Source organism: Lutra lutra, chromosome 16 (genome assembly GCF_902655055.1).
Source record: "Lutra lutra chromosome 16, mLutLut1.2, whole genome shotgun sequence".
NCBI lineage: Eukaryota > Metazoa > Chordata > Mammalia > Carnivora > Mustelidae > Lutra > Lutra lutra.
Genome location: NC_062293.1, coordinates 40,286,866 through 40,307,234, shown reverse-complemented (window position 1 = coordinate 40,307,234; position 20,369 = coordinate 40,286,866). Strand labels below are relative to the sequence as shown.

The 20,369-nt window shown below is 41.4% G+C and overlaps 1 protein-coding gene and 1 long non-coding RNA gene across 3 annotated transcripts in view; one reads left to right on the top strand and one right to left on the bottom strand.

The window, feature by feature from the left end:
• The window catches only part of MYO1D (myosin ID), a 352,967-nt gene that overhangs the window by 71,404 nt on the left and 261,194 nt on the right, over positions 1–20,369 (bottom strand). The window contains exon 21 of the mRNA XM_047708294.1: positions 11,910–12,064. Within this exon, the coding sequence (XP_047564250.1) occupies positions 11,910–12,064 (155 nt within the window). The remainder of the gene's footprint in view (positions 1–11,909; positions 12,065–20,369) is intronic.
• The window catches only part of LOC125087710 (uncharacterized), a 67,693-nt gene continuing 63,083 nt past the window's right edge, over positions 15,760–20,369 (top strand). For both annotated transcript variants that reach the window (XR_007123496.1, XR_007123495.1), the window contains exon 1: positions 15,760–15,884. This is a non-coding gene — a long non-coding RNA (uncharacterized LOC125087710). The remainder of the gene's footprint in view (positions 15,885–20,369) is intronic.

The window sequence follows — 20,369 nt, the reverse complement described above, 5'->3', positions numbered from 1 at the left end:
CCCTGTGTTTAACTTTAAAAAAAACTGCCAAACTATTTTCCAAAATGATACTGTTAAAGTGATACAAATTATGCAATTAACACAATTATCCCAAATGGACAAGACAGCTATCCAAAAATTACCCAATAGTATTGAATCCCATCTTAGGGAGAAAGCATTCGGTCTTTCATTATTAAATACGATATTGGCTTGAGATTTTTCATAAATGCTCTTTATCTGATTAAGGGTTACTTCTATTGTCAGTCTGCTGCGAATTTTATCAGAAATGGATGTTGTTTTGTCAAATGCTTTTTCTGCATCTATTGAAATGTCATATGGTTTTCCCTTTTAGTTGTAAAAAGGGTGAATTACATATATTGATTTTTGAATGTTAAATTATCCTCAGATGAATCTCACTTGGTCATAGGTATTACTGTTTTTATATTGTTGAATTCGATTTTTCCTTCTATATTCTGCTAGAGTGGAGACAATTAATTTTGCTTAGATTTTTTTTTCACATCTCCATTTCCAATGAGTATTGCTGTTGTCATATCTTTTCTTGTGATATTTTTGTCTGGTTTTGGTATCAGGGTAAGGCTGGCCTCATGGGATGAGTTGGGGAGGATCTCCTTCTCCCTTTTCTAGAAGAGTTTGTACAAAACTCATATTACTTCTGCCTTAAAGAGTATAGAATTCACCAGTGAAGCCTTCTGAACTTGGGAGTTTTCTCTGTGGGAAAGTTTTAACTGCTAATTCAATTTCTTGAACAGACACAGAACTATTCTGGTTATTTATTTCTTCTTGTGTGACCTTTGATAGTCTGTGCCTTTTAAGGAATTTGTCCATTTCATCTAAGCTAGCAGACTTATGGGCATAAAATATTAATAAAGATATTTCCTGGTTATCTTTTTAATAGCCGCAGAATCTGCGGGCAAGTCTCATCTCAACATGGGTGATTTGTGTCTTCTGTTCTTTGTCATCATCTGACTGGATGCTTGTCAATTTTATTTTGATCTCATTGATATTTGCTTTCATTTTTCTATTTCACTGATTGCAGCTCTGATCTGTATTTTTTTCTTTCTTCCAGTTTCTGTAATCTAATTTGTTTGTTATTTTTCCAGTTACTTTGAAATGGAAGCTGAGGTTACTGATTTGAGACCTTTCTACTTTTCTATTCTTGGTGTTCAGTGCGATAAATTTTCACCTAAGTATGCTTTTAGCAGCATGACACAAATTTTGATATGTCGGGTTTTCATCTTAATGCAGTTCAAAATACTTTCTGTCCTTCCTTTTAATTACCTCTTTGACCCATGCGTTACTCTGAAGTGTGTTATTTAGCTTCCAATTATTTCGGGATTTATCAGAGATCTTTTTGTTATTATTTCATGATGGCAGGAATCTCTGAATCTGTTATATTAATTGTGACTTGTATCATGGCTCAGACAGAACACAGTCTATCTTGGCAAATGTGTACTTTGAAAAGAATGTGGGCTCTGATGTTGTTAGGTCCTCTAAACGTTAATTAGGTCAATTCGGTTACTTATTTTTTGTTGATTTAACAATTGCTGAGTATTGAACTTGCCAATGATAATTGTGATTTGACCATTTTCCCTTGCAGATCTATCAGTTTTTGCTTCCTATATTTTGGAACCCTCTTATTAGGCATAAACATTAAGGTTTATTATATTCTTTTCATGAATTACTTTGTTATTGCTATTTTTAAAACAGGTAATTATCTGTAACAAGGAAAGAATCATGTATTTACTCATGTAGCTCTTATTTCTAATGCTCTTTATTCATTTGTGGAGATCTATATTTTCATGTGGCTTATTTTTATTCTGTCTAAAGGATTTCCTTTAACATTTCTTGACAGTGAGTCTACGGGTAAAGAATTGTTTCAGTTTCTGTGTCTCTGAAAAGTCTTGAATTCATCTTCATTTTATTTTTTTTTAGAGAGAGAGAGAGAGAGTGTTGGCAGGGGGGATGAGGTTGCAGAGGGAGAGGGAGAGAATCTCAAGCAGGTTCCATCCCCAGTGTGGAGCCCAGTGTGAGGCCTGATCTCACAACCGTGAGATCATGACCTGAGCCAAAATCAAGAGTCAGAGGCTAACCCAACTGAGCCACCCAGGTGCCCCTCATCTTCATTTCTGAAAGCTATTATTGGTTGGTGTAGAATTATAGGTTGACGATTTTTTTCCTTAAGTACTTCAAAGATGTTGTTCCAGGGCATCGGACTGGCTCAGAGGAACATGAGACTCTTGATCTTGGGGTTGTGGGTTCAAGGTCCATGTTGAGTGCAGAGATTACTAAAAAAATAAGTAAACTTAAAACAAACAATGGATGTTGTTCTACTGTTTTCTTGCTTTCATTGTTACTGATGAGAAATCTGTGACACTTTTATCTTTATTCCTTTGTACATACTGTGTCTTTTTCCTCTGGCTGCTCTTAAGGTTTAATTTTTAATCACTGGTTTTGAGCAATCTGTGATACGCTTTGGTGTAGTTTTTTCATGATTTTTTTGCATGTAACTTCTAGGATCTGTGGGTTTATAAAGGTTTTATCAAATTTGGAAAGTTTTCAGCCATTATTTCTTCAAATACTGTTTCTGTCTTCCCCTTTGGTTGGGTACTTATTTATACATATATTAGACCAATTGAAGTTGTTCCACAATTCACTGGGGATCTGTTCCTTTTTCCAAAAATTTCTCTGTTTTGTCTGTGCTTCATTCTGGATGGTTTCTATTGCTTTGTCTTCGAGTTCACTAATCTTTATATCTGCAGTGTCTAATGTGCTGCTAATCCCATCCAGTGCAATTTCATGTCCAACAGTGTAGTTTTTACTTCCAGAAGTTTGATTTGGGTCTTCCTGGATACCTTCTGGTCTTCAATTGTTACAATGCAGTGATAGTAACTATTTTAATAGCCTATTCTTATCATAATGGATTGTATTATTCTACTTTCCTGCAGACCTGCTGATTTTTGACTGAACGCCAGACACCGTCAACTTTTCCTACTTAAACGCTGAATAATTTTGTATTCCTTTAAATATTCCTAAGCTTTTTCTGGGTTGAAATTATTTGGAAATAATTTGATCTCTTTTTTTTTTTAAGATTTTATTTATTTTAGAGAGTGAGAGTGCATGTGCATGAGCAGGGGTGGGGGGAGAAGAAGGGGTGGGGGGAGAAGCAGAGGCAGAGGGAGAAGCAGACTCCCCCCTGAGCAGGGAGCTTCCCATGTGGTACTTAATCCCAGGACCCTGAGATCATGACCTAAGCTGAAGGCAGATGCTTAACTGACTGAGTCACCCACGTGTCTCTTGATCCTCTTTTTTTTCACATTTTCATTTATTTATTTTTAGAATCTTTACACCTAGTGTGGGGCTTGAACTCACCATCCTGGGATCAAGAGTTGCATGCTCTACTGATTGAGCCAGCCAGCTGCCCCAGTTTGATCTTTTTGGGTCTTGCCTTTAAGATTTATCAGAGGAGGGGCACCTGGTTGGCTCAGTGGGTAATAGCCTCTGCCTTCAGCTCGGGTCATGATCCCAGGGCCCTGGGATCGAGCCCTGCATTGGGCTCTCTGCGCGGCAGGGAGCCTGCTTCCCTCCCTCTCTCTCTGCCTGCCTTTCTGCCTACTTGTGATATCTGTCAAATGAATAAATAAAATCTTTGAAAAAAAAAAAAAAGATTTATCAGAGGAAACCAGAGCAGTGCTAAGAGTAGGGCCAATTATTCCCCACTGCTGAAGCAAGACCCTTGTGTGTACTATACTCCATGCCCTGTGAATGATGAGGTTCCCCAGTGTGGCTACTGGGAACAGGCAGTACTCTTCCCTCTCTGTGATACCAGGCCTTGTTACTGCTAACCTTTTTGCATTGTTCTTTTGTTCTCAGGTAGTGCTCTAATATACCTGCACTGATCAGTACTTAGATGAACACATAACAGGGATCCCTGCAGGTCTCCAGAGTTCTCTGTGTAGCTCTCTTCTCTGTTACCCTGTCCTGCAAACTTCAGCGGCCTTGGTCTCCCAACCCCCAGGTTCCATGATGGTTCTCCCCCCTTGTTCCATGGCCTGCATATTCTCTCAAGGCAGTAAGCTGGGGGAACTGTAGGGCCCATCTCATTTGCTTGTTGTCTTTCGTAAATCATCATCCTTTATTGTCTGATATCCAGTGTTTTGGAAACTACTGTTTTGTGTATTTTGTATGTTTATGGCTGTATCAGAAAGGAGAGTAAATCTCATCCTTGTTACTCCTAAAGATGCAAGTCTGTCCTTTTAACTTGGAGATCTCTTCATAAGCTTGGTACAAAGGCCACTTCTCATTGATGAGGCTTCCCTAGAATATTTTTCCCATCTTTTTGTCCCATGGAAAGACATACCCTGTCCTCTGTGTTTTAAGCCCCTTTCTCTATACTTCTACAAACTTATTATGAGTTATACACTTGTCTCCCTCGATAGACTGCCAACTTCTTGAGGGCAGGACATGGGTCTCTGTATTTCCATGCCATAAGATGATGTCTGATGTGTGACTGAACCTCAAGAAATATTTTCCCCCCCTTGTTTCTATGGTGCAGGCTAACCAACCCTGACTTTCATTTCATTTTTGCCATCTTACTCATTTGTAAGTGTACAATTCAGTAGTGTGAAGTTTATTTACAGTGTTGGGAAACACTGCCAGGACTTTGTCATCATTATGCGAACAGAAATATGTATTTTTTTTAACTGAATGAACAAATTCAGTGCAGACCTTTAATCTTACACATACACTGTGGAACAAAAAAGGTTGATCTGCTCAAGACCTTAGAGCTAGCTTGTGGCAGAGCTAGGCCAGAAGCCACACTGTCTGTTTCCTGTCAAATACTCGTTTCTACTAGGTCTGTTAACTTAATGCATATGCTAAACAGAGAAGACCAAGAACTACTTTGCATCAAAGAAGTCTCAGATGTGGAAAGCCAGAAGTTACTAATTCTGAATGGCATAATTTAGCTAGGCTGGGCTTGTTTTTACATTTTTCTTTTCTTTTTTTTCCCCTTCATTTCTTTTGGTCAGCAAGCAACATAATATCCTTTAACAAATTGTTCCCTGATTTTTTTTTTCTGACAAGGAGTTCTCGGAGTCTTCTAGTAATATAAGCTGCTTTCCTTTTCCATTTCATACCACGGCTTCTTTTCTCTTTATAGCCTCAGTCAGATTCTTTTCATTTTCTACAATATCTCCAGGCCTGATATCCTTCCTTCTAAGACCGCGATATAACTCCTGGCTTCATTTGGTAATGATTCTACCTTACCAAAGATGGTGCATGGATTGAGATGATTTTTTTCTCCTACGAACATTTTATGTGAATCCATCCACGTTACTAGTTGCTTTATTTCTGTGAGAAAAGATATTCTAAAAAAATAAAAATAAAATAAAAGAAAAGAAAAGATATTCTAAAAGAATCTCATAATTTTAAAATTTATTATTTTTTGGTTTTCATATTTAAAATGACAATTATAGAAAATGTGCTATTCCACCATTTCTGAGTCAAGCTGAGAAGAAGTCTGAGTCTTTCTTCCTGCTGTTGTGCTCCTTTACAGGCCTCACAACTAAGGAGACATCTGTTCAGTCTAGAAGCTCTCGCACTAAAGGTGAATATGGGTTCTCCTGGGTTCCTTTTCCCTCTTTCTCTGTTCGCAGTGAGAACCCATTCCTCAGCCCTCAGCTGGGGAGCTGGCTGATGCCCACGGCCTCTGGCTGTGGCTTTGAAGTCTTTTCCTTATTCCGCAGCTGCTGATCTGAGCAGGAATTCCCACGTCTCGTGTCCCTCCCTGTCAGCTTACTAACAAGGAGAGTCTGAGAGTACTCCTAGGTCTTTAGTTGTGGCGAAAAGCTGCTACTCCTAGCACCCAACGCACCCTGGCTCTTCCCGGAGCTCTCCTCATTGCTGACTTAATATCTTAAAATACCTATTCACGTCTGTCCCTAGATGTCTTACATCACTTAGAGCTGGAATCTTGTAACCAGTACAGGAGAGAGGCATTCCCAAGGGGAAGGAAATTGTAACAGAGTTCTTCTTTTCTTTCCTATACAAGGAGGGCTATGTTACCATCTTCTGGTTGGCAAGAGCCCCTATCAGGGGAAGGGGCGGAAGTGTCCTACAGCCCGTGGGCCCCGGCAGCCAGCCTTGGCAATCAGCGGTGACCTCCTGGGAGTCCTCTGAGGGCCAGGCTGTGTTCTGAACACTAGGGCAACTATGGCCAATAGCAGAAGTGTAGTCCCTGCTGACATACATGGGGCTTGTATTCTAGCTGGAATACAGGTGATAAAGAACTGAGTAAACGTACAGTGTCAGAGGGAGATGAGAGCTGTGGGGCAAAGTTAAGCAGGGCAGGGGGATTGGGAGTGCTGGTGGGGGCAGAGGGGCGAACTGCTGTTCTCTACCAAGACGGCCAGGGAAGGCCTGATGAGGTGGCACGGGAGTAGAGGGGAAGAGCGGCCCTCTCAGCGGGCCTGTAGCTGGGGAACATTTCTAGTTTCTGGCACTACGGGAGGCGGGCATCTCTTTCTGTATTTTCATGTGTATCTATACTGGGAGGCAGAGGATGGTAAGTTGTGGTCACTCACTTCTCTCTCACCATCAATGAAATGCCTTCAATAATTATAATTTATTTTTTATGTTTTTATTTTTAAAAGGGTTTATTTATTTATTTGAGAGAGAGAGAGAGAGAAAGAGACAGCGAGAGAGGGAACACAAGCAGGGGGAGTGGGAGAGGGAGAAGCAGGCTCCCCACTGAGCAGGGAGCCTGATGTAGGGCTCGATCCCAGGACCCTGAGACCATGACCCGAGCCAAAGGCAGACGCTTAACCGACTGAGCCACCTAGGTACCCCAATATTTATAGTTTTAAATGGCCCAAATACTCCATCAAGGAGATGGACTATAATTTAATTAGTGAAGCCTCTATAGTTGGCTACGTACATTATTTTCACCTATCTTTATTTTATCTTTAGCTAATATTTTAAGTTGTCATATATACAATGATTAGTAACCCTGCATTCAAGGAGAACAATCTGGGAAGACAGATCAAGGGAATACGTGAAAACGGGTACTTGGGGGTCAGGGACAGAGGAGCAGAAGACACACATGGGAGAGTGGGGAGGCAGTGAGCAGTGGCTGCTGGACTTCTGGTCAGGAGGCCACATTTCCCCGGCCCCCCGCCTGGACTCCCCGGGGCCAAACCAATGGCCTGCTTCTTGGGTCTGAATCTTGCCCTGAGTTAAAAGACCAGAAGCAACGGCGTTCTTTTAATTAAGCAGATATTAAAGATGCTGCTTACGAAAACCAAGAAGCAGATGGCACTGACTTCTGGCTCTCATCCCCAGAAACAGAACAGGAGAGAGAAGAAGTGTCTATGCCTGAGACTGGGGTTCCACCGAGGTTTCCAGCATCCAGACAGGCGCATGCCTGGACAGCTGCTCAGGGCAGATGGGTCCGCTGACAGCTTAATATCGCAGAGTTCCTGGTGACTCTGCAGCCCGGGCAGCCAATGTGAGACCATCTGCTCGCGAGTGGGCAGGAAAGCTCCCCACCAGCAGGCAGCCGCTGCTGAGGCCGAGACACAAGCCAAAGAGCAAGGCAGCCAGCCATCTTCATAACCTCTGCTCAGCAGACCCGCCGGGCACACCGCTGGCCTGGCCGCCATGGAGGAGGAGAGCTCGCCCCGGGCCCCTGGGCCCACAGCCGGGCCACACATGACAAGGATATTCCCAGAGGCTTTCTGGTTATTTGGTGGTTTATTCTGATCTTTTTTTTTTTTTTTTTTTTTTTTTTTACTTAAAAAAACAAAAAATTTTTTTTGTTGTTGTTTTGTTTTGTTTTTATGTGAGTATAGTTGACACACAATGTTACATTGAGTTTCGGGTGTGTCCAAGAGGTTTTATTTGCTTTTGTTTTTTCCAAGTATTCAGATGCTATGAGAGAGATCATTCACTCAGAAAGCTCTTTTGTTTCTGTCCACTTTTCTGAACATGGAAAGAAAATAACCATGAATTCAGAGCCACCTACAAGAGGCCTCAAAACCAGCTGCCACTTATTATTAAAATGAAAAAAATTTTTTAGAGAAGTAACATACATTTACTGCGAAAGGTTTAGCGTGAAAAATAAATAAATCTCCCTCCAACCTCTTTCTTCCAGTAGCCTCTCTCCCCTTTTCCCCTCCAGAGATAAAATGTTACCCATATCCTGTATACACCTACACACACATATAATGCAGACATACACGTCCTTACAGCTTTCTTATTGGCTGTATTTAAAATGAACAAGGGCTGGAGTGGCCTTCAGCTCCGGTCATGGTCCCGGGGTCCTGGGATCGAGGCCCGCATAGGGCTCCCTGCTCAGCGGGAAGCCTGCTTCTCCCTCTCCCACTCCCCCTGCTTGTGTTCCCTCTCTCGCTGCATCTTTCTCTGTCAAATAAATTAATAAAATCTTTGAAATAATAAATACATAAATAAAATGAACAAAGGCATTTTTAGAAAAGACTGTTTTTAAGTTGGCTCCATGCCCAACGTGGGGCTCGAACTCACAACTCCAAAATCAGGAGTCATGTGCTCTCCCATGGAGCCAGCCGGGCGCCCCTAAAGTGAACAAGGGCATACTAAAGCCTGTGAGAAGAACCACAGTAAAGAAGCCTGTTTAACTTCATTAGCATACCCTACTTGTATGTGACTTGGGATCCCTGCGCCTTCCCTCTGGAATAATTTCTAATCTGTGCAACAGAGCCAGGACTTGCTGCTCTGGCTGCCTCAGGTGTTTCTGGATGGTGTCTGTTTCTGGATGGTGTGCTTGAGCTGTCTTTTTTTTTTTTAAATGTAAAGATTATTCCCACATTTTTCTTTTTTCTTCATTTGCCTTTCCTTATTTTCTTTGTTGCTTCTTTTCATATTGCCTATGCACGGTTCTCTTGCTCTTTTTTTTTCTGGCTTATTGTTTGCTTTTGGGGGGGCAGCTGTAAGTACAGTTCCTGACGAGGTGAGGGTGCCTGGTAGGGCAGTCCTACAGGCTTCCATTCAGGCTGTGACCTCACACTGCGTCATCCTCTCTTCAAAGTGCTGTGTCCTATGCGTGAGGCCGCTTCTTCCCTCAGCTGGGTGTGTCCTTTCTCTTTATCCTCCTCCCTGCACGGGGGTCAGCAGGACTTAGAAGTTTCTTTAAGGCCCCAGGCACTCTTGGACCAATTTGGTCACATTTTATTTAGGATTAAAAAAAAATCGGGTTGCCTGGGTGGCTCAGTGGGTTAAAGCCTCTGCCTTCCGCTCAGGTCATGATCCCAGAGTCCTGGGATAGAGTCCTGCATCAGGCTCTCTGCTCAGCAGGGAGCCTGCTTCCCCCTCTCTCTGCCTGCCTCTCTGCCTACTTGCGATCTCTGTCAAATAAATAAATAAGATCTTTAAAAAAAAATCTCCACATGAAAGTGGGATTGGATTATAATTTTCTTTTCTTGTGCTATCCTTATTTGTTTCGAGTTTAGCACTGTGTGGGCCTAACAAAAACAATGCCTTTTTTTTTTCTTCTAAATTTTTTACTTGTTCCTCTTGTCTCTGAAACTTGGTTGGAATGTTGCTCATGGATTTTTAAAACCTAAATCCTCTCTTTATAAATTTTTAAAGACAACCCAGATCTACTCTATCAATGGTATATTTTGTTATGTTGAGCCCTTTCCTTCCGAATTCTAACCAGAAGATCTTTTAGAATGTTCTTCAGGGAAATTATTGGGAGATAAAATATTGGTCTGGACTTAAACCCCTCTCACCTTTGGATTTCCACAATTAACCCAGGTACAAATTAGATCATGCGCCACATCACTGTACTTGTAAAACACAATATAATGTTCAGTCACAACAATGATATGACACTTGACAATAAAGGAAAACAGCTGGAACAGAAATCAAATTAACCTTTCCTCAAGAAGTCAACAGCAAGTTGATGACTAACACTAAGTCAAAATTCCAAGCCTGAATTTTCTGGGGGCTGGGATGAGGGATTTTATCTCTTATTTATACTTGACCTTTTATTCACAGAATAGGAACATCACGAATAAATTATAGGGCACCTGGGTGGTTCAGCGGGTTAAGCCTCTGCCTTCGGCTCAGGTCATGATCTCAGGGTCCTGGGATACAGCCCCATATCAGGCTCTCTGCTCAGCAGGAAGTCTGCTTCCCCCTCTCTCTCTGCCTGTCTCTCTGCCTACTTGTGATTTCTCTGTCAAATTATAAATAAATAAATAATGAAAAATCTAGCATTTTGACAGCCTTCATCTCTTCCTTCTATTTCTAATTTTTAAAGACATTTAAAATTCTTCCATAAAGACAGGAGGGACTACAACTAGAAATGTTATTTCAGAATGCGTATGTGAGGGAGAGAAAGCAATGGATAGTTCTAGAATCAGGTTCACATTTTCTACCACTTACAGAAGCATTTTAACAGGAGTTGGAATTTGCTAAACAAGGACCCAGATTGAGAAAAATACTTTAATTTCCCAGGCGAAAACTAGTCATGAGTGCAGGCGTCCAAATTAAAATCCCTTGAATAGTCCTTACTTTGCTAGAACAAAATATTAGGAGGAAAATAAGCCTGCTAATTTGAGTGGCGGACATGACTGCGGAGATCTCCATTTGCCAGGTCTTTCCCTTCCCTTCTAAATGCCACAGTATTTCTCTTGCCACTCTTTGGCAAATGGAAGCGCATTTTTCAAAGGCCTATCTGTTTACCATTATTTTGGGGGTAATTCTGCAGTTAGATTCTTATTTTTTTTTTTTTCCACCAGATGACCATTACACATTTTTAAAAAATTTACACCACTGAAAAGCATTTAACTACAGAGGTAAAGATCTACTTTGATCTAGAATACAAGGTTTAATAACATAAAATAAACGGTCTAGGCGGCGCACTTCCACAGTTACACTGCACATGCTGATCAGCAGCAATGAGCACAGTCGAACTAGACAGGGGAACATCTGACATATGTCTTCGCTTAGAAAAAGAAAAGCTATGTCTAAACTAAAGAAAAAAAAACAACCCAACACTAATAAGGAAGACTCAATTATTTCTGCCAACTTGGGAAGTGTTGTGTAGGAAGAGAAGGAACTGGAGATCGGGGTCCTTTCTCAGTCACTGAGTTTTGAGAAGTGGTCTTTTCCTGGCATCAGGATGGTGGGGAGGCAGAGATAGTCTGCCACGATGGGAAGAAGATCTGACTTTGGAGTCAGAAACACCCTACCCCAAATACGCCATGATGTCCTGTGGGAAGGAAAGCCCCATCTCTAAAACAATTCCAGTAAATAACCAGACAAAGTCACTCACCTGCTTAAAATGATTGTTCACTGGTCCACACTGCTCTCAGGATCTGTGCTGTGTATATGTCTCACATCACCGTCCACAACACTCCCCGCCCCCTCCCCCAGCATCATCTAGGTTTACTGCGAATAAGCCCCGTGCCACCCAAACTCCATGTTTTTGCACAGGTTGTTGCCTCTCTCAGAAATTCCTTTGGTCTTCATGGACTAATATGTCATCTTAAACCTGTCTTCTAATTTATATTCATATTAGACACACTCACTGATTATATCTGGAAAAACGAGAAGCAGTGATAATATGAATATAAAGTAATTTTTCTGTCTTTTGGATTTAACTCCATTTGGATTGGCAATGAAGAAATCACCAATGGGGAACTCTCACTGTTGGTTCAGCTGAAGGCTGGAGAACTAGACGATCATTCCTAATCTTGAAACCAAGCCTGGATGCTAATTTTGCCTTCTGTGAAACAGATGATTTCAGTTTTCTTATAAAGAAAAACAACTCAAATACACTGAAATTGGCCCAATACAAGTTCAGTAAGAATTATAATGAAAGATTTTATATGTTCAAAACCTGCCTCAGTTAGAAAAATCAAGTTTACCTCTTGAAATGATTCACCAGGACGCCAACAAGTTCTCCTATTCGACTCTCATGGGTTGGCTGTTTGCTGAAGAGGCAGACAATGAGGTCTTTGTTGTCTTTTGTATGGAACACTACAAGTTGGTCCTTTCCATTGGAGACGCTCAGACCAGTCAACTGCAAAGGGACAAAGCATGGAAAACTATTAAGATGGTTCTCAAAAGAATACATTTAAAAAATACATTTTATAACTTAATAATTATTTCTGATCAGTGACCCTGATGACTTCAGTTTTTACCAGGTCTTATGGAACAAGCAAAATGAAAGGAAATAATAAAGAGAAGACTAAAAATTCGTGAAACTGTAAACAGTAAAATAATAGAGAAAAATCAATGAAACAACAACCTGGTTCTTTCAAAGGACCAATAAAATTGCTAAGCCTCTAGTCTGAGAATAAAAGTGAGAATGACCTAATTACCAATATGGAATGAAGAAGGGGATAGCACTATAGACCACACAGATGTTAAAAGGATAACAAGGAAATATTCAACAACTCTGTGTACATAAATTCAAGAACTTGAATGAAACCAAATAATTCCTTGAAAGTCACAAACTACCAAAACTCAGCCAAGAAGAAATAGATAACCTGAGTACTGCTTTATCTATTACAGAAATTAAATTAGTGATTAGAAACCGTTTGAAAAAAGAGGTCCCTGGGTGGCTCAGTCATTTAAGCATCTGATTTCGACTCAGGTCATGATACTGGGGTCCTGGGACTGAGCCCTGTGGCGGGCTCTGTGCTCAGTGGGGAGTCTGCTTCTCCCTCTCCCTCATGCTCTCTCCCAAATAAATAAAATCTTAAAAGAAAAAAAAAACTTTCGAAAAAGAAATCTCCAGGTTCAGATGATTTCACTGGTGAATTCTACCAAACATTTAAAGACGAAATAACACCAATTCTCCATATCTCTTCTTAAGGGGAAGGGAACACTTTGTAACTCATCTTATGAAGCCAGCTTTATCCAGATATCAAAAAAAGATAAAGGCAGTACAAGAAAACTATAAATCAATATCCAATAGCCTTCATCAACATGGATGCAAGAATGGACAACAAAATACCAAAAAGTCAAATCCAACAATATAAAGAATAATAATACACCATGACCAGGTGGAGTTTATCTAAGAAATGTAAAGATAGTTCAATATCCAGTAATTAATCAATGTAATCCATTGCTGCAACAGAATACATAAGGCACGGGATCATGTCACTTGCTGTAGAAAAAGTGAAGAGGGATAGAAGCAGAAAAATGTTCACCTTTAGCCCAGAATGCTGACCTATAGCCTGCAGAGTCTCGATAAGGATCAAATATAGGCTGGTCGTTACATTTTTTTAAAGGCACGGTCCTTTCTTTTTTCTTTCTTTATTTTTTAAAGATTTTATTTATTTGACAGAGAGAGAGATCACAAGTAGGCAGAGAGGCAGGCAGAGAGAGAGAAAGGAAAGCAGGCTCCCTGCTGAGCAGAGAGCCCGATGTGGGGCTCGATCCCAGGACCCTGAGATCATGACCTGAGCTGAAGGCAGAGGCTTTAACCCACTGAGCGACCCAGGCACCCCATGGTCGTTACATTCTTAAAGGGTCTCATGACTCCCTATACATCTCACGGATAATAATTATCAAACTGAATGATAAGCATAAGCACCAGAGAAATATTGCGAGAGTAGCTTCACAAGTAGAGATTCAAAGAAACATTTATTTTTATTTTTTATTCTTTTGAAGATTTTATATTTAAGTAATCTCTACACCCAACATGGGGCTCAAACTCACAACCCCAAGAACAAGAGTTGCATGCTTCACTGACTAAGCCAGCCAGGTGCCCCTTGAAGAAACATTTATGATCTAATACTCCCGGCACGTGCCTGCCTCCTTGAGCACTAAGCATATACCCACCAGTGTCATACAGCAAAAGTGCAGCTCTTTCTGCTCATCGGTCCTGTCCCTATGCTTCTTAAATAAGCTTACTAAAGGGGCACATGAGTGGCTCAGTTGGTTGGGAGTCCGACTCTTGGTTTTGGCGCAGGACATGATCTGAAGGAGCCCCATGTGGGCTCTGCACTCAGTGGGAAGTCTGCTTGAGATCCTCTCTCTCTCTCTCTCTCCCTCTGCCCCCAACCCCACTGTGTGCTCTTGCACTCTCTTGCAAATTAATGATAAACAACAACACCAAGCTTACTAATTTGCACCGCAAAACGCCCGAAGGATTCCTGCTTGGCTGTTGCACTCCATGATCCACCAGCAACCCCGCATGAGGATCGTGGAGGGACTCTAAAGGCCTTGGTGTGACTTGCTAAATCCTTTTTATCCCCCCAGCCTCTACTTCTTGTTCTTTTCCAGAGATGTCCTGAGTAGTACAACGATTCTGAATGTGTCTTAGTGCTCAAGAGAAAACCTCTTGCCTGTGGCTAGACTATGGGGAAGTCAAACTCCTGCCACCTGGCTAGATACCAGTATCTTGGCCATGATGGCGCTGGGCTCAGAAATCAGGCTCTCCCTGTTTTACCTGTTCTTTCAATACTTGCATTCTTCTCAGGCACAGGACGGCCATACATGTCATTGGAATGGCTGCCCGTGTTAAGGCTCCCGAGTAAGGTTTCCTCCTAAATAACCTGGTGTGGTCTCTCAAGGAACATAAAATCTAAGGTATGTCTGACCATAGCCTTCCCAATAGGGACCAGTGGGAGCTATTACCCAGTTGAGGCATCTACCCACCAAAGGGAGACCGCTCCCTTGGGGCTGGATCATGGATAAAGCTCTTGAGAAGGCTGTTCAGATTAGATAGAAGTGCGATATCTTTGGTTTTTCGTGTCTCTCATTTGCTGTTCCCCATGGGCTGTGTGGCATTCTCCATCTTGCTTTCTGATTGTAAGTACTTCTAGCTTAGATATATGATGCTTAGTATGATATGAAATAGCCATCCTTCTTAACAAAGGTCATGGCCTCTACCCCATCCGTTAATACTAGATCTAGAGGCTTACCAGGGTATTATTATTGGTTGCCAAATATATTAACTTCCCCAAATGGAAAGAGGCAGCCCCAATCTCTGTGGTGATTCAGTCCATTCGCCGGCACCCACTGTAGTTTAAGATGTCACAGGGAGGCAAAGGGAGGTGATCATCCCTTCTCAGATAGTACAAAGGTGTCAGAGCGGTCCAGATCTGGGATGCCTCCTGCCACTTGGAACCCCAGGAACCTTTAGCAATATTCCTGATGGAATGCCACTTGGGAGCTGAGAAGGATTTTGGTAATGGACTCCTGGTAAATGTACTCTCCTCGTTTGGTAGGAATTAACTATGGGATCTGCCTCTTCAATCCCAAGGATTCTCCTTTGGGCTGTCTCCTAACACACTGGAGTCCATTTGGACAAGAGGATATAAAGAAAAAGAACCTCTTCTTCCGTAATGATGCTTGGCCTCAATCATCTCTGAGAGATGATAAAAACAAAATGGCCCATTAACAGGTCTTGAAGGTTCAACAGTATTTATCCATTGGACCCTTTTATGGGTGGCAGGGAACATGGACTGAGACCCCACAGGGTCAGCAGCTATGACCCTGTACCAAATCCCTGATCTGTCCAGACTCCTGCAGGGGCTCGAGGAAGCCCCTCTCCTCACCTCTACTCCTCAATCCAGCATCAGCGAACTGCCTCAGGTCCTTCTGATAATCTACCACCTTCCCTGTGTTCTGTATGTTCTTTGTGTGCTCCCCTCCCTTGTCTCTCCTGTAAACAGGTTGTTGCCAAGATTCTGTATATGTCCCTCCTCTTTTTCCTGAGTTACTGGTCTTCTCTTTGTTTGCTTCTTTTCTGTGTCAGATCTGGAATGTATCTTGAGAGGACTGGATGAACATTGCCTAATAGCACTAGACTCCTGCTGTATGGGGGGCTATTTCTCCTTCATTCATTGCCAGGGTTAATGGCTATGATAATTGAAGCCAGTTGTTTGGTAAGTCTACCTTGCGATGGAGATCTTAAAGAACATTCCCACGCAGCTGCCGAAGCTCTTTTTGCTTCAGGGAGGTTCCCTGTCTTTGGCCCGACAGGGACTGCCTCTTTTCACTTTCTGTTGGCGAAAAGACAACACGTGTCTCTTCGTCTGTTGGAGATGACGAGCTCTAAGACCGGGAGTCCTTTTTCACTGACCTTTGGGCTTTTATCTGCTTCTAGTCTTGCTGGTGGCACCTCACCTCTTCTGCCTCTACCTCCCCCTCCTCCTGTTTCTGCACCACCTTTGGACACGGATTGCATAACCAGTTCCTGTACGTCCTCCGTGCCTCTGCTTCTCCTCCCCTTGTTATCGAGGAGTGAAGAGCATCTCTCCCTGGACTTACACTACCCACCTCAGATTTCCCAGTGGGTGTCCCAGATAAAAACTGACAGTGGGTAACAAACTGATTGGCTTTTAGAAGACCGGGGTATAACATATTAAGCTAATTTGAATTTGTTAGTTTAATTAAGGTAGAACATGTCTTTAGAATTATCAGCATTAAATATAAAACTTCTATTCTACCAAGGTTTACCACAGGTCAAATAAGCTCTTGTTATCTCTGTTGCAACTTGTCAGCAAAAAGGTGACTTCAATGATGGTTAATTTTGTCTCAAAGTTTTCGTGGGTAATTGTTAAGAACAAGTAGGGTGAATAAATGAAAGGCTTATAAGTAAAACTTTTAAATAGCTTTCAAAATTTTGGGTAACCTGAAACTTTGAAGTTTTGCTAAGTTAAATGATGAACTGGATTGAATTAACTGGATATCTAAGTCTTTCCCAAATAAATATGAAAGCATTGTTTACTCAATGTAGGTTTGTGCTTTTGGCTTCTTACCATGGAGAAACTGAGGATACTTGGGTCTGCCGGTCAACATGTTTTTAGAATTTATGAACTGTGTTCATAAATCTCAGATCTAAAGAATTCTGGTGTAAGAGGCTGTTCACAATTAATTGTTTACTACTTAATTTTCTCTGGAGATTAAGGTTTCTAAGAGTTAAAACTCTGCTAAATGTAATTAAGACTGATGGAAATAAGGAAAACAACTCTGTCTGCAGGAAAGTAGGGGACATATGAGAAAGATACAAGGAATCGGAATACCTTTTTTTTGAGGGAAAAAGAAATTCTGTCCTAAAATGAGACCGGTTGCTTGGAGAGAAAAGGCTTATTAGGATAAACTCTGAATGAAAAAGAAAGTTGCAGAAGGTTTGTGAAGGGAAATCTTTGGAAAAGAATTTTATGCATGGTCAGGACTAAGGTTGAAATAAATGGATTTTAAAAGTATACAGCTATAGGGGCGCCTGGGTGGCTCAGTGGGTTAAGCCTCTGCCTTTGGCTCAGGTCATGATCCCAGGGTCCTGGGGTCGAGCCCCGCATTGGGCTCTCTGCTCAGCGGGGAGCCTGCTTCCTCCCCACCCCACCACCTACTTGTGATCTCTGTCTGTCAAATAAATAAATAAAGTCTTATGAAAAAAATTAAAAAAAAAGTATACAGGCATAGGGGGCTCCTGGGTGGCTGAGTTGGTTGAGCATACAACTCTTGATTTCAGCTCAAGTCATGATCTCAGGGTCATGGGATCGAGCCTCACAGGGGGCTCTGCGCTTAGTGGGGAGTCTGCTGGAGATTCTCTTTCTTTGTCCGTCCCCCAGCTAGCATGCCTGCACACATGCTCTCTCACGCCCTCTCACTCTCTCTCTCTAGTAAATAAATATATAAAAAGTAAATACATCTTTAAGTAAAAAGGAAATTCTGCTCTTCTCCTTGAAAAAAAGACAAAGTTTTCCTGGACTGTTGGGTCTGCTTTTCATAAGAAAATGTAAACCAAGTTTTTCTTGTTGTTGTTTTTAATATCTTTTCTTTATCTGCCCAGAAAACCAAACCTGTCTTTATCAGGTCTTTGATTACTTAAGAAGGTTGAAGCTTCTCAAGGTTAAAGGAGGTAGGTGTTGCTAACAACTATATAGCTCTGTGTACAGTCTCTTACTGCCGGTTTGGTTAAATGTAAACATTAAATTTATGATGATCTGTAATCCTCTTTAGGCATGTGCTTAGAACTTTCTGAGGGTTTTAACCAACTTCCCAGACATCTGAATTGTAAATGAAGTCTCCAGATGAATTAGACTTATTTGGTACGTTAAGTTACGTGGGAAGCGCTGTCAAATAAACGATGAGAAACCTTAGGTCATGTTGTATGGGTGGATGCTTACCTGTTCTAGAAATTAATGAAATTCCTAGAGCTTTAATATGTTCTGGTATAAGGTCATCATTTAAAATTTTAATTATTAAAACACTAGTGTCACAAGAATAACTACATTTCCTTGTCAGCTACGTTATAACGAGCCCTCATATCAGATCTTTAACCATGTCTATTTTTGAATCTTCTGTCATTTATAGTTACTGTTCTGATGCTCTTGTGGGATGAGTTTTGTCTTCAAGGAGATTCAGGAAGAGGACTTTTGACAAATATTTATTTGAGAGAGAAAGAGAGCGTGCATGCATGCAGGAGGGGGGCGGCGGGAAAGAGGGAAGGGGCAGAGGGAGAAGCAGACTCCTTGCTGAGCAGGACCCTGAGATCACGACCTGAGCCGAAGGCAGACACTTAACCGACTGAGCCACCCAGGCGCCCGATATCTTTAAAATCTTAAGACTAAAATGTGCCAGAATATCCAAAACTAACAAAAAAAGCTGCATTCAAGAAACTAGAATTAGTAATATGGGGCTAAATAAATTGAGGAAGATGATTATAGTTTTTATGACTCTTATTTGAAACACTGCTAGTTCTCTAATGTTTGCTTCTCCAGACTTAAGGAAACTTTCTCTTAAGATTTATGGAAATGTGATAAAGTATTCCTTTATAAACAAATTGAAACACTGAACTCTTCCCTTTACTAGAACCCTTCAGAATTCAAACTCTCAATAAGTATTCTTTCTTTCATGGCAATTATAGTTATTTGCAGAAATTCAATAAGAATCTCTTCTCCTATCATTTCTCAGGCTTTTGGCTAAAATCAAGTGAAGAATGTAGTTTCCTCATAGAGTTAAAAATAGAAGTACCTGGGTGCCTGGGTGGCTCAGTGGGTTAAAGCCTCTGCCTTCGGCTCAGGTCATGATCCCAGGGTCCTGGGATTGAGCCCCACATCGGGCTCTCTGCTTAGCAGGGAGCCTGCTTTCTCCTCTCTCTGCCTGCCTCTCTGCCTACTTGTGATCTCTGTATATCAAATAAATACATAAAATCTTAAAAAAAATACAAGTACCTTATGGCTGGCAATCACACTACTAAGTATTTACCCAAAGAATACAAAAATAATAATACAAAAGGATACATGCACTCCGATGTTAACAGCAGCATTATCTACAGTAGCCATATTATGAATAGCACAAGTGTCCATCAACTGATGAATGGAAGGAAGTGGTATATACACAATGGAATATAACTCAGCCATGAAGAAGAATGGAACCTTGCCACTTGCAATGACGTGGATGGAGCTAGAGAGTATTACACTAGGTAAAATAAGTCAGAAAAAGACAAATACCATAGGAATTCACTCATATGTGGAATTTAAGAAACAAAACAAATGGTTGGGCCCTGGGTGGTGCAGGCGGTTAAGCATCTCTCGGATTTGGCTCAGGTCATAATCTCAGGGTTGTGTGATCGAGCCCTGTGTTGGGCTCTATGCTCAGTGTGGAGTCTGCTGAAATGTCTCTCTCCCACTCCCTCTACCCCTTCCCACACTCTTCTCTCCTTCTCTAAAATAAATAAATCTTAAAAGAAAAAAAAAAAAAGAAATGAGCAAAGACGGAAAAAAAAAAAGAGAGAGAGAGGAAAACCAAGAAATAGACTCTGAAGTTAGGGAACAAACTGATGGTTACCAGAGGGAGGCGGGGTGGGGGCGGGGATGGATGAAATTGGTGATGGGAATCAAGGGCACTTGTGCTGAACACCAGGTGATATATGAAGTGTGGTATTACTATACTGTACACCTGAAACAAATATCACACTATGTTAACTAACTAGAATTTAAATCATACTTAAAAAACAAAAACAATCTGTTCTCCTTGTAATAGGACCCCACTGGAAATGCTGGTTATACTACTAAGACTTTGACAGGAATGCTGTATGTGAGAGAGGTAGTCATAGACTCAGATATCAAACAGCTTCAAGGAACTAAGGTTGACTTTATGGAGCCCATAAAGCCCCTTGGAGATGCTGGTCTGATCCCTTGCTTCCGGGTTCCCAGCAGCCCTACCAGGTGAGTAAAGAATGTCACTTCCTGGCAGGTACAGGAAACCTCGGGATATTCTGGGGACCTTGGGAAGAGGAATACACCCAAATCTACAAGTATTGCAGGCAAGTCTGATGACAACTATTTGGCATGGCTCTGCCCTTGCATGGCTACCGAAGAATTCGAGCTAGAGATTTCTTATACAAAATTCCACCAAAGCAG